The sequence below is a fragment of the Pristiophorus japonicus genome, chromosome 4, assembly GCF_044704955.1.
Source record: "Pristiophorus japonicus isolate sPriJap1 chromosome 4, sPriJap1.hap1, whole genome shotgun sequence".
NCBI lineage: Eukaryota > Metazoa > Chordata > Chondrichthyes > Pristiophoridae > Pristiophorus > Pristiophorus japonicus.
Window position 1 is genome coordinate 33,812,206 of NC_091980.1, and position 14,927 is coordinate 33,827,132.

Below are 14,927 nucleotides of genomic sequence, written 5' to 3' on the forward strand. Positions count from 1 at the left end.
TCTTAGAGCTAACTGTAGGATATATCATTGTAATTATGCTTTCACAATAGCAAAAGAACAAAATGGAGATGGGGTGAGACTATTAATTAGTGAAAATTCCTGTATTTTGGCATACTGGGTACATGGACAGGAATAACCAAAAGAGAACTGGTAAGGATTTTTATATGTAATATTGGCTGTATTTTTACAAATCATATTGGGAATCATGTTTCACTGCCTGCATGAAGTTGAGGAAGGTAAATCTCTGTGCAAGTGCACTTAAACATTTATGGTCTGTTTTTTTCTTATTGTTGAAGAGGGAGGCATTACAACTGGGCCTGATCTTGTCACATCTGTTGCCCACATATGTCCACATCCAGCTGAGATTACTGAATACTGATCAGTTCTAATGAAAATAGATGGAATGCTATCTTTGGATTTCTCGAAAGTATTTTTGACCAATGTCAAATCAGCTTACAGTAAACAATGAAACACCCTACTTAGTTCAAACTGATCAATTTTTGGGGGAGGGTCAATGGCATGACCCATTCTATTTTAAAGTTTTCACATTTGCAGTTTTATCTGCTTGATTTGTTTAGACACATGGCAATTTAAATTTGCACTGCTGATCTCTTGTCTCAAACCTCAAAGTTTGATTCAGTCTAACACATGTTGTATTTATTCATTGATTCTGTTAGTTGTATGCCTGAAACAATTTGACATTTTGAAATCTCAGGAATTCTACTTAGAATGTATTTCAATCACTGGACTGAGCATTTTGTTGCATTATCTACAATCTTGCAGCAATAATAGTGACCCTGATTTGTTAAGCCTCACACATTTGCAGTGCCATTCATTTTGGTTTACACTTCTAACCTATTGTATTGTGGAGGAAGTACATCTGGGAGGGCGCCGAGCACCCAGAGTCTCATCGCCGAGAACATGCAGAAATCAAGCGCAGGCAGCGGAAGGAGCGTGCGGCAAATCAGCCCCACCCACCCTTTCCCTCAACGACTATTTGTCCCACCTGTGACAGGGACTGTGGTTCTCGTATTGGACTGTTCAGCCACCTAAGGACTTTTTTTTAAAGAGTGGAAGCCAGTCTTCCTCGATTCTGAGGGACTGTCTATGATGATTGTATTGTGCTTATGTGTGTCCTCTTGGGAGGGAAACAACAGCTACAGATGTTTAAATGGATTTGTAATTTGTCACTTGTTGATCACAAATCTCATTCCTGGATGTTGACTGTTGGACTTTCTAGAATACACCCACTAGAAATGAATGTTATTACTGCCTTGCTAATATTTTAATAAGGATTTGGATTTTATTATAACGAGTTTCATAAGGAAAAGTTATTGACGTATTTGTTTGGGGATATGGATGTTGAGGGGGGGGGATATGGATGTTGAGGGGAGGGAAAGGGAAGAGGTGAGCAGGTGCAAGACAATGCTGCAGACAAAGGTGCCGGAAGGGTGGGGGGGGTGCTGGGAACCTTTTTTCCGAGTTGCAGTGGTTGTGGGGAGTGTTTGGGTGTTGGGGCCGGATGCACACCGTCCTCCTGGTGTTAGTCGTGCAGGGAAGATGCACAGTTTGATGTCGCGGCTTAACTCGCTGTTCGCCTTCACACTGATGGTGATGGCGGCGCTGACCTTCCTCGTGTTCCTGAGCACAGCGTTCCCGCAACCCCGGGTACCAGTCAGCATCAGTGTGAGCGGCGTCTCTCTGTGAGTGCGGAGGGGCCGAGGGATTGGCTCTGAATAAGGGATTCCCCGGTGTGTGAGAATATGACTGTCCCAGGTTGTAAACTGGGCCCATAGCTCTTGGTGAAAACCTAATACAATTGATAATGACCAGGAACGACCTGAAAAGGCTTGGGGCTCTTCTCTCCAGAAAAGAGAAGGCTGAGGTGAGGGGTGACCTCATTCAGGGCTTCAAAATTATGAAGGCGTTTGATAGGTTAGACGGAGAGAAGATGTTTTTACTTGTGGGGGAGTCCAAAACTAGGAGCAATAAATACAAAATTGTCACGAATAACTTCTGTAAAGAATTAGGGAGAAACTTATTTATCTAGAGAGTGGTTAGAATGTAGAACTTGCTACCACACGGAGTAGTTGAGGTGAAAAGCATAAATGTCTTTAAGGGGAAGCTAGATAAGCACAGAAGGGAGAAAGGAATAGAAGGATATGCTGATAGATTAAGTAAGATGGGAGGAGGCTTCTGTGGAGCATAAACACTGGCATAAAGCAGTTGGGCAGACTGACCTGTTTCTGTATTAATTCTGTGCATTCTATCTCTAATGTATCTTTGACTAACACTGCTCAACTGACTCTTAACATCTGAAATTTAGTTTGTCTCCTCTGATAACTTTACTACTCGCCTGTGGGGATGGAGGGTAGAGACTGGGTCATAGCTTTGAAATATTAATTATTGTCTTTTTAATATGCTTGCCATTATAACTTTAACACTAATTGGTTTGTTACTTTTAATATCCCAGTTACTAATTACATTCTGCCTTTCACATATATCATAGTTGATCATACAATTCTGACTGAGGACAGATGGTTCAAACTGTGGCATAGTTCTTTATTAATTATATTATATTTGATACAATTTACAACAATAAGTTACATTTATTTAGTGCCTTTTATGTAACCAAACGTACTGAGATACTTTACAAATAGTGGGCATCGAGCAGGAAGTAAGGCTGAAATGAAAAGAAGTGATCAGAAACACAAAAAGGTACATTTTGAGAATAAGGAGAATTCAGGCAAGGCTATGAGGTTTGAGATATTGCATTCAGAGTGCAGGGGCATGGTGGCTGAAGGCTCTGGCACCCAAGGTGGAGCAGCAGAAAGGCAGAGGTGCCAAGTGGCCCAGTGTTGGAAGAGAACATATAGAACGTAGAACTGGAGAAGATTGCAGAGGTAGAATGGAGTGAAGCCATAGAGGAATGTGAAGATTTTGAAATTAATGTGCTGAGAGACAGGTAGCCAGTAGAGATGTTGATGATGGGTGTTTGGGACAAGATGAAGTCTACAGAATTCTGGATGAGTTGAAGTTTTTGTAGGGTGGAGAAATCGAACCTTGAGTTGACAAAGGTGCAAATAACGGTTTTGATGATTGGGAATCTAGGCAAGTTATGTTTGGTAGGTGACTGGTGTTGGATCAATGTAGCATTTGACGATCAGATGGTGCTAAGGAGGCCACTGTAGTTGTTAACCAATTGCTTCAGGCTGTGTGAGCTTTTTATTAAATAATACTATCCCTTTGGCCCCTCACTTTTGCTTAATGTCATCTTAGTTTTTCATAATGATTCATATACTTGGCAGTTCTGTTGGTAGGCTGTTACTGTCTATCTGTCAATGCACTACAGTTTCCATTATCACTATACCAGTTCCTTAATTTCTCATTTATTTGAATGAGAATTTAAGTGCAGGTGAGTACCTTTCAATTTAGTGTAACTTGGAAAAACCAAGCTATTTATTTTAAATCCTTTACAATTTTGATGTACTAGGTTTTCCAGCCTCTGATGCCTCTCGATCATCATCTAGGTTCGAAAAAGTGGCCAATCATTGCTGGAATGTTTGGAGCAGATCGATGCAGAGATTGTGATTGATATCAACTGCACGCCACCCTGATGTTGCAGGAGAATAGCACAAAGTAGAAGGCTTAAAAGATGTGTTCTGTTCCCTAAATACAAAGGGGAATACTTGAAAGTATTTTCCCCTGCACCTACCTTCCTTAATATACTTAAGTTTTGGGTGTTTTTGTGTTTTGTTGGTGCGTTTTCTTGTCTTCTGTTCATATTCACTGGCTGTGCTCCTAGGTGTCACCGAAGCTTTAATCCTCTTATTTTACAGTATATTCTACTGAATTGGTCCATAATCTTAAATATTATGATAATGTTGAGAATGACAACTTGTGCTTCAAAACTGGTTGTCATAAGACAGTTTGTGTGTAATTTTGGATAATTATGATTTGTTCCACTAACAACAAGAATGGGAATAGGAAAGGGAATTTAAGGTAGGTTAGGTGTACTAAATATTTTACTCGTGTTTTTTCCCAGTATACTGTTTCAATATGTGCAAGAATAATGGTAAAAATGTATAAACCTGCTTTACTATATACCCATTACTTTTACATATTGTGTGGCAGAAAATTCCCTGGTAATCCCTGCAGTAATGACGCCACAATTGTTACTCTTTCAGTGTGAACGTTATCATGCATGAACGATGCCGCCACACGGATTTGATTGCTGAGCCCGGATTACAGCACCAGGTGTCAGTTTAAGCAAGGTATTACGTGAGATTTGCTCTCGCAATTTGTAATATCAGAATTGATTCATTGAATTACTGCCTAGTGGCTCCCTACCAGCCAATTGCTATCTTGTATTCACATTGTCTGTGCCAATGATATTTCACAGCAATGAAAATATCCCCTTTATTATTGTGTGAAAGGATCACTGGCAGTCGCCAATACCTGGTGCCGCTTCTCAAAGCTGATTACCTCTCTCTTTGCCACAGCAGCAAAGAAGTCCAATACGAGCACAAATCTTAACGCCTTCTCACCCTGGGAAATTATGTAAAATGGCTGAATAATTTCTCGCTTTTAAAAATGTCCTGTTGCCTTTTCTGTATTTAAACAGTAATGGGTGTATAATAGAACGTTGCCTACGCGGTGTTCGGCTAATGGGTTTTTCAGCCATTAAAATAAGATTTTGTGAATTGTGTATCTTTCAAAGTATAAATAAAATACTCCAGATATGTGAAGTGAGAAGGTAAAGCCTCACCTGCTATAAATGAATATAAGAGCATCAGGCTGGGGGACGGGAAGGGGAAGAGTATTCCCTGTGTTTTGGACTACTTATTTTTTTTGTTTCTATTTTTTATTTCAGAAAGAAATATGAAGACTTCACAGGAAACTATGATTTAGGATCTATAAATTTTAGCGTCAATGTTGATATCCTTTTTTGTACTTGATTCTCTGTTATGAGGTGTCAAGATGAGGGTTGTTAGTGCTGAATAACTGGGACACTTTCCATTTCCTGAATTCCAGGTTAGGTATAGGAACATAGGAATTATTGGATGAAAAAAGACCACGGTCCATCCAGTTCATCGTCTACCATCTTAGTAGTCGTATGGTACAACGATAATGGTGTTGTAGACTAATTGCCATGATTAGACAAGACATAGGTACATACAAAATCGCAAAAGACCAGCTGGTCCATCGAGTCTGCCCCTCATATGACACGTGAAACATCACAATTAAGCACTCGTATCCACCTCTCCACCATCAGTCATGTAATCTCCTGGGAGAGGAAAAAAAACTCGAGGCCAATCAGGAGAAATTTTTTAAAAAATGACACTGTTCCACAGATTTAAGATAATTGGCAATAAAATCCAGAGGAGAAATGGAGGGCTATGGGGAAAGAGCAGGAGAGTGGAACTAATTGGACAGCTCTTCCAAAGATCTGGCACAGGCATAATGGGCCAAATTGCCTCCTCCTGTGCTGTACGATTCTATAAGATGGAGAGCTTTGGGAACCATTGGTCCAAAGTCAGATGTTCTTCCCGAGCATGTTACAGTTACCATGTGTCATATCTCAAATTACTCATACTGTATCAAGAGCCCATGTTTCCTTTAACTATATATCTACATTTGGGGCCAATATTTAATTGGAATGTTAAGCTGCTTTTTCTGTATCTAGCAGCAGAGTATGCTACAGAGAACAATGTAAGTTGAGTTTGCGCAGATGCGATATGCTGATGCTATACAAATTTAGTCTAAGTATACATTTATTTGGATGAGCAGTTTGCATATTCTGACCTTTATGCATTATTTGTTTCAGTACTATGTTCCATCATTTCACTAACCGGATTCTGATATAGTTTTGCGCAGCAGTACATTACTGTTTTATTCTGTGCCTTTTTAGTAACATTTACCTTCATGGTATAGTGCTTTCTTGAAATTCCTTCCTGCCCTTATTTATATTAATTTCTTGAAATTTGATCATCTTGTGTTTTTGTTCTGTTAACTTACACCATAGGTATTGAATCAAGTGATTTTGTGGGATAAAATCCTTAAGCGAGGAGAGTATCCTAGACTTGATTATCATGATATGAGTCCCAAATATTTATTCTTGGATGATGCAAATGGTCTGAAGTAAGTGAAAAATACTTATATAAGAAAATGAGAAGAGAAAGAAAGTGAAAAAGTTGTTGATGAACTATACAACCTTTCTTGCTTGTTACCTGCATTTTGCTGCTGTAGGACTCAATGTTTTGGAGGGTTGACATTTTTGTTCTTCAATATAACCAGACTTTTCTTATGTTCTAAGCTATAAGTACCAGTGTTTCGAGGTTGTTCTAAAATTGTTATTCTATAAGTTCGTTGAAAGACAGTTGTGGGAAAACTAAAATTCATAAATCAAGGTCAAATTAGTGAGCATCTATAAATGCATCAAGGACAGCAGCATCCATTTGCTAAAGTTGAGTAATATTAAATAGTGTGCTTTGAAGTTGGGTAGATAAAAGAGATGTAGTGTAACTGACCATCAGTGGCAGGTCGGGGCCATAAAAGGAGCGGCGTGCAGTGGCCCAGGCAGCAGTGTGGAGGCCCCGACCTGCGAGAAACCATCAGCGGCAGGTCCGGGCCATAAAAGGAGCAGCAGCGGCCGTGGGCAGCGGAGAGGCTGAAAAGTCCCGTCCCCTCAGTACAGATTCACACGAGGCATGTAGTGAAGTCAAGGTCACTCTGGACCTGCACCTTTATTTCACAGCTCTGGTATGCTGCACTTGCCTGAGACCTGTCCTTATATACCTCTCTCTTGCAAGTACACCCCTGGTGGTAAGGTATGCTGGTGGTTACAGATCATATCTTATTACAGTCATGTATAGCATGTTAGGATACAGTTATATATAATAATGTAAGATACATGACATCACCCTCCCCCAAGGTCTTATTGTCTTTATAGATTCAGTCTCTCAGGTGGTCTACGCTCTCGCGTGGAGCGTCTGAGTTGTGGTTCAGTTGTTTGCCTTGGTGTCTGTTTTTCTTTGGGTGTGGTTGCTGGTATCTCGCCTGGGCTGTCTGTTTCGATTGGTGTGATTGTTGTTGACTCGCCTGGGCTGTCTGTTGGGATTGCCCTTTCCTCAGGTTGTTCCCTCTGTCTGTCCACCAGATGTGGTGCGAGTTCCACATTGTAGTCTGCCTCTGGTTCCGCAGTGTTGGTAAATCTGCTTTTGACTTGGTCTACATGCCTCCGGCAGGTTTTGCCATTGTCCATTTGTACTACCAGTAGCCTGTTTCCTTCCTTGCCCGTTACTGTCCCTGCAAGCCATTTGGGACCCCTGCCATAGTTTAGTACAAACACTTTGTCCCCTATCTCATTCCATTTCCCCCTCGAATTTCTGTCATGGTACTCAGTCACCTTACGGCGCTTTGCCTCAACGATTTCGTGCATGTCTGGGAGGATTAATGAGAGCCTTGTTTTTAAAGTCCTTTTCATCAACAGTTGTGCGGGGGGGATCCCAGTCAGTGAGTGGGGACGAGATCTGTATGCCAGCAGTAGTCACGACAGGCGACCCTGCAGTGTGGGACCTTGGATTTTAAGCATGCCTTGTTTAATGATTTGCACTGCTCTCTCCGCCTGGCCGTTGGAGGCCTGCTTGAACGGTGCCGTCTTGACGTGATTTATGCCGTGGTCAATTATAAAGTCTTGGAATTCTGCGCTGGTGAAGCACAGACCATTGTCACTGACCAATATGTCAGGGATTCCGTGCTTTGCAAACATGGTTGCAAGGCTCTCCACAGTGGTGGAGGTTGTGCTCGAGTTTAAAATGGTGCATTCTCGATCCACTTTGAAAATGCATCTACAACTACGAGGAACAGTATGCCCATGAATGGGCCCGCATAGTCTACGTGCACCCGCGACCACGGTTCGTTAGGCCAGGGCCATGGGCTCAGTGGAGCCTCCCTGGGGGCATTGCTGAGTTGGGCACAAATGGTGCACCTTCGGATGCAGAGCTCCAAGTCCGTGTCAATACCAGGCCACCAGACGTGGGATCTGACTGTGGCCTTCATAAGAACGATCCCCGGGTGCTCGCGGTGGAGCTCCCGGACAAATGCCTCTCTGCCTCGCAGAGGCATGACTACTCGGCTGCCCCACATCAGGCAGTCTGATTGTAGTGATAGCTCATGCATGCGCCTGTGAAAGGGTTTTAATTCCTCGGGGCAGGCATCGCACGCCTCTGCCCAGTCACCGGTTAGGACACATCTTTTTACGAAGGATAACGTGGGGTCGCTGGCCGTCCAGGCTCTGATTTGGCGAGCCATCATGGGCGAACCTGTGGACTTAAAAAGGCATTGATTGCCATGACTATCTCACAGTCCTGTTCGTCAGACCCTTCCGTGGTCACCAACGGTAGCCTGCTGAGCGCGTCGGCACAGTTGTCTGTGCCTTATGGTATAGTCGTAGGACGCCAGCATGAGTGCCCACCGTTGAATTCGAGGCGTTGGCATTTATTGCCTTGCTCTCGGATAGGAGGGACGTGAGGGGCTTGTGGTCCGTTTCTAACGCGAACTTGGCCCTGAAAAGGTATTGGTGCATCTTTTTGACACCGTACACGCACGCGAGCACCTCCTTCTCTACCATTCCATACCCGCGCTCTGCCCGCGAAAGTGACCTGGAGGCATAAGCTATCGGTTGTAATTTGCCCGCACTATTGACATGTTGCAAAACGCACCCGACCCCATACGCTGACGCATCGCATGTGCAAACTAGCTTTTTACCTGGGTCAAAGAAAGTCAAAACACTGTTAGAACACAGAAGGTTGCATGCCTTATTGAAGGCGCGTTCCTGGGCGTCCCCCCAAAACCAATCGCACCCATTCCTGAGTAGCACGTGGAGAGGCTCCAGCAGCGTGCATAAGTTCTGCATAAAGTTCCTAAAGTAATTGAGTAGCCCGAGAAAGGCGTGCAGTTCTGAGACATTCCGGGGCCTGGGTGCCAGGTGAATAGCTTCTGTTTTGGAATCTGTTGGGCAGATTCCATCAGTGGCAATCCTTCTGCTCAAAAATTCAACCTTGGTTGCGAGAAACAGGCACTTGGATTTCTTGACTTATAGGCCTACCCGATCCAACCGCTTTAGTACTTCCTCCAAATTATGGAGATGGGAGTCGGTGTCCCTGCCCATGATAAGTATGTCGTCTTGAAATACAACCGTTCCCGGGATGGACTTGAGCAGACTCTCCATGTTGCGCTGGAATATGGCAGCTGCTGACCTGATGCCGAATGGGCATCGATTGTACATGAAAAGGCCTCGATGTGTGTTGATGGTGGTGAGTAGCTTGGATTCCTCGGTCAATTCTTGCGTCATATACGCAGATGTGAGGTCTAATTTTGAGAAAAGTTTACCTCCAGCCAATGTGGCAAATAAGTCCTCCACTCTGGGCAGCGGGTACTGGTCCTGTAGGGAGACTCTGCTTATGGTAGATTTGTAGTCCCCACAGATTCATACGGATCCATCAGGCTTCATGACTGGGACGATGGGACTTGCCCAGTCGCTAAATTCCACAGGTGATATAATGCCTTCCCGCAGAAGCCTGTCTAGTTTGTGTTCAATCTTTTCCCTCATCACATCGGGTACAGCTCTGGCCTTGTGATGGACCGGTCTAACATCCTGTGTGATGTAGATTTTGACTTTGGCCCCTTTTAAAGTGCCCACACCTGGCTGAAAGAGATGTTCAAATCGCTTTATAACTGTTGAGCAGGAGGTGCGTTCCTCTAATGACATGGCATGGACATCATCCCATTTCCAGTTTAGTTTTTCCAGCCAGCTTCTCCCCAGCAGTGCTGGGGGGTCTCTGGGGACAATCCACAGGGGAAGTCGGTTCACTGTCCCTTTGTGTGTGACAGAGAGCATGGCGCTGCCGAGGACTGGTACGATTTCTTTGGTATAGGTCTTTAGTGTGGTGTCGACCCTTGTGAGTTTTGGTCTGTCTCTTTTATGCGGCCACAGTTGTTCAAATTGTTGAGCGCCCATGAGAGATTGACTCGCTCCCGTATCCAGCTCCATGTTGACAGATATCACGTTGAGTAGGACCCTCATCATTATAGGAGGCGTCCTGTTGTAGGAGCAGCGGCCATTGATCGTGTTGACCCGCTGTACATCGGTGTCCCGGGTACTGTCCCCACCATCTTCCGACCCATCCGATTCATATACCAACCGAGCTGCCGTTTATTTTGCACATGCGGGCCAAATGCCCTGTATAGTCACAATTTCTGCAAACAGCCTGCTGAAATCGACATCCCCTTGCTGAGTGCCCACCCCCACACCTCCAGCACAGACCTGTTCCATTGTTCAAAGTATTTCCAAAGAATGAGCTGCGTCTGGCTGATCTCTCTTGAGCTTCTCTCGGTTTGTAGTTGATTGCTCTCATTGTGAGTTGGTGAGCTGTAAACGGCCGTTCCTGTGGCCCTTGATGGCTTCTGCCTGCTGTCGAGAGCCTGTTCTCCCGGTTTTGTCTGTGTGTGGGGGTAGCAGCTTGTTTAGTGCTGTGAATTTCTTGTTCCGATATTTCATTAGTTGTCGTACCTGCATTGTAAATCAACCTCATTTCTTCTTCCCCCTACCAAGAATGTCTGTGCAACCAGTGCTGCTGCCTCTAAGGTCAGGTTCTTGGTCTCTGAACTTTCGGAATATGCCTGCGTGGCCTATTCCTTCAATGAAAAAGTCTCTCAGCATTTCTCTCCTCAGTTCATCGGAGAGCTCACATAAACTAGCCAACCTCCGAAGTTCCGCCACAAAGTCGGGTATGCTCTGACCCATACAGCGTCTGTAGTTGTCGAACCTGTGTTTTGCCATGTGTAGGCTGCTCGCTGGCTTTAGGTGGTCTCTTACCAGCGTGCTCAATTCTTCAAACGACTTGCTTGCTGGTTTCTCAGGTGCCAACAGATCCTTCGTTAAAGCGTATGTTTTCGAGCCACAGCTGGTCAAGAGATGGGCTCTTCTCTTGTCTGCCTTATCGTCGCCTAACCAGTCTTTGGTTACAAAGCTTTGCTGGAGCCTTTCGATAAAGTCCTCCCAATTGTCTCCCGCATTGTACTTTTCATCTGATCCGTTGTTCGCCATTCTGTGGATTCTGTAATCCCATAACTCGTCGCCACTGTAAAGTCCTGTCCCCCTCAGTACAGATTCACACGAGGCATATAGTGAAGTCAAGGTCACTCTGGACCTGCACCTTTATTTCATAGCTCTGGCATGCTGCAATTGCCTGAAACCTGTCCTTATATACCTGTCTCTTGCAAGTGCACCCCTGGTGGTAAGGTATGCTGGTGGTTACAGATCATATCTTATTGCAGTCATGTATAGCATGTTAGGATACAGTTATATATAATAATGTAAGATACATGACAGAGGCCACTGCAAGGTACAGCGCGAGCTGGTGCAGGAGGGCAATGGCAGCGAAGAGTGACGTCAGCAAGGTCCAGGTTGGTGATTGGAGCTTGGGCAGATGCAGCAGGAGCGGCGAGGTCGGGCCGAAGGAGCGGTGAGAGACTGTGGAGGGATGTGATCGGGGCCCAGGGGAGGCATGAGTTCGAGGCCAGGGGCAGCACGGCCAGCCCACACTGCGATATGTGTGCGTACTAGGTCCGTGCAGCAGAGCAGGTCTCCAGTTGTCTTGGGTAATCCTTGCCACTGGACCAAAACCTAGCTCTGTCAATCCCGTGTGGTGGCTGGTGTGCAACGGCCCCCACACGTTAAAAAAAATCCATGCACAGGCATCTTCCACCCTTGAGGATGTAATTCGGGTTTTTCATTCGAAACACCTGTGAACTCATCCTTTTTTTGGCGTGGAAGCAAGTCATCCTCGTTTCGAGGGACCGCCCATGATGATGAGTGTAACTGGATTTTCAGAAGCCATTTTATAAGGTATCTCACAGGAGGCTTGTTTAAAAAAAAAATCAGGCTTATAGTACAGGTATAGGAAAAATGTAGCAGCATAGATTGAATGTAGGTTCATGGACAGGAAACAAAGGGTTAGGGTTAAACTGTGTTACTTGGATTGGAGAAGGGAAGTGATTTACTCCAAGGGTCAGTGCTGGATCCATTTTTGTACCACTTGGCAATAGGAACATATCAAAATTTGCTGATGTTACAAAGGTAGGAGGACAGTAAAACAGGTTGGGGAAGTGGGAAGTCACATGGCACAAGCAATTTAACACGGAGAAATGTGAAGTAGTAGCATCTTACTGTCATTTATCTCCCATCTCCCCCATGCCCTCTTCGAGATCATCTTGTCATGAGACTGCTCTCTTTACCCCATTTCCACTAAAATACTTCCACAGTTAAGTATAAGTAATGTGTTTTTGAGCCATATAGATTGCATCAATTCCATCTTTTTTAAAACTATACTACGTCTACAGAATAAAACAGATGCACTATGAAGATGGAGGATAAGGGGGTTCTCAGTGTGGCGGATAAATCCCCTGGACCTGATGGCTTGCATCCTAGGATCTTAAAAGAAGTAGCGGCAGGATAGTGGATGCATTGCTTGTAATTTACCAAAATACCGTGGATTCCGGGGAGGTCCCAGCAGATTGGAAAACTGCAAATGTAACGCCCCTATTTAAAAAGGGAGGCAGATAAAAAGCAGAAATTATAGACCAGTTAGCTTAACATCTGTGATTGGGAAAATGTTATTAAAGAAGCCAGATCTTGCTGGAGCGGGGCATCTCATGGTGTGCCCTGTGAGTTAGAAATACACGTTTAGGTTTAAAAGAAATCTGCCCACAAAGTTACTGGAAGTGCGAGCTGATAACGATCAGTACACCTGGGACTACATCAAAGAAGTAGTAGCAGGACAGTTGGAAAAGCATAATTCAGTCAGGCAGAGTCAGCATGGATTTATGAAGGGGAAGTCATGTTTGACAAATTTGCTGGAATTCTTTGAGGATGTAACGATCAGGTTGGATAATGGGGAACCAGTGGATGTGGTGTATTTGGACTTCCATAAAGCATTTGACAAGGTGCCACATAAAAGATTACTGCACAAGATAAAAGTTCACGGGGTTAGGGGTAATATATTAGCATGGATAGAGGATTGGCTAACTAACAGAAAACAGAGAGCCGTGATAAATGGTTCATTCTCAGGTTGGCAAACAGTAACTAGTGGGGTGCCACAGGGATCAGTGCTGGGACCCCAACTATTTACAATCTATATTAATGACTTGGATGAAGGGACTGAGTGTAACATAGCAAAGTTTGCTGACGATACAAAGATGAGAGGAAAAGCAATGTGTGAGGATGACACAAAAAACCTGCAAAAGGATATAGACAGGCTGAGTGAGTGGGCAAAAATTTGGCAGAGGGAGTATAATGTTGGAAAGTGTGAGGTTATGCACTTTGGCAGAAAGAAAATCGAAGAACAAGTTATTATTTAAATGGAGAAAAATTGCCAAGTGCTGCAGTACAGCGGGACCTGGGGGTGCTGGTGTATGAAATACAAAAGGTTAGTTTGCAGGTACAGCAAGTAATCAGGAAGGCCAATGGAATCTCGGCCTTTATTGCACTGGGGATGGAGTATAAAAGCAGGGAAGTCTTGCTACAGTTATACAGGGTATTGGTGAGGCCACACCTGGAATGCTGCATACAATTTTGGTTTCCACATTTAAGAAAGGATTATGCTTGCTTTGGAGGCAGTTCAGAGATGTTTCACAAGGTTGATTCCGGAGATGAGGGCTTGACTTAGGAGGAAAGGTTGAGTAGGATGGGGATCTACTCAGTGGAATTCAGAAGAATGAGAGGTGATCTTATCGAAACATATAAGATTATGAGGGGGCTTGACAAGGTGGTTTAAAAAAAAAGGTTGCAGAGAGGATGTTTCCACTGATAGGAGAGACTAGAACTAGGGGGCATAATCTTAGAATAAAGGATCGCCCATTTAAAACTAAGGAGGAATTTTTTCTCTCAGATGGTTGTAAATCTGTGGAATTTACTGCCTCAGAGAGCTGTGGATGCTGGATCATTGAATAAATTTAAGACCGAGATGGACGGTTTCTTAACCGATAAGGGAATAAGGGGTTATGGGGAGCGGGCAGGGAAGTGGACCTGAGTCCATGATCGGATCGTCCATGATCGTATTAAATGGTGGAGTAGGCTCGAGGGGCTGTATGGCCTCCTACTGCTCCTATTTCTTATTCTTATGTTTTTTTTAAACTGCTACGGACCTATAAGTATCACTCCATGTGCTGGAAGAGTAATTCCCTTCTCCAGATGGCACAGTTAAGAGCAAACAAGAGTGGGAATGTCAGTTAAGAACAAGTTTAGTATTCCACATTTCCTAATGTGAATACCAGTCCAGTGTTGTCAAGACCATGCTTCTGGAATTGTCATGATAGTGATTTGAACTATGTGTAGTTGCCGTTAACATTTTTTTTTAACTTTCTTCCTCCTCTCTTTCCACCCTCCCCTCCGCGCCCCCCCCCCCCCCCAGAGGAAATAAGAATGTCTCCTTGTCATTTTCGTGGAATATTATTCCAAATGCTGGAATCTTGTATCTTATACCTGCCTCTGGTCAGACAGTAATTCCATTACCTGAACAATACGAAGAATTCAGAAGATATTGATACAAAAGAGAGGGATGGATACAAGGCTGAACCATGAGACTTTTATATTTGGAAAGCTACTTTCATTGCCATGTCTCGACCTTTTGTAACTTAGCTAAACAATGCACAATGTTTGTAATAAAAGACTTCTAAAGAAAATGCACCACTCTTTATTTATTAGATTATTTTATTCAATGCTTCGTTGTGGTTTAGTTCTCTCATCCACCGTGGGTATTATTCTTGCCCAAGGGTGGCATTAATATGTACCTATTGAGGGTAGCATTTTGGTGCAGCATGAGAGCCAAACTGATCATGTAATTTAGGAGCCTTCAAGTTTAATT

At 43.9% G+C, this 14,927-nt stretch overlaps 1 protein-coding gene across 1 annotated transcript; it reads left to right on the forward strand.

The window, feature by feature from the left end:
* Window positions 1–1,527: 1,527 nt before the first annotated feature.
* Window positions 1,528–14,726, forward strand: LOC139262869 (signal peptidase complex subunit 3-like). The gene is made up of 5 exons (XM_070878089.1): window positions 1,528–1,703; window positions 4,874–4,938; window positions 5,636–5,712; window positions 6,026–6,141; window positions 14,475–14,726. The coding sequence occupies exons 1-5, from the start codon at window positions 1,561–1,563 to the stop codon at window positions 14,605–14,607; spliced, it is 534 nt and encodes a 177-aa protein (XP_070734190.1). The 5' UTR covers window positions 1,528–1,560; the 3' UTR covers window positions 14,608–14,726.
* The last annotated feature ends 201 nt before the right edge of the window (window positions 14,727–14,927 follow it).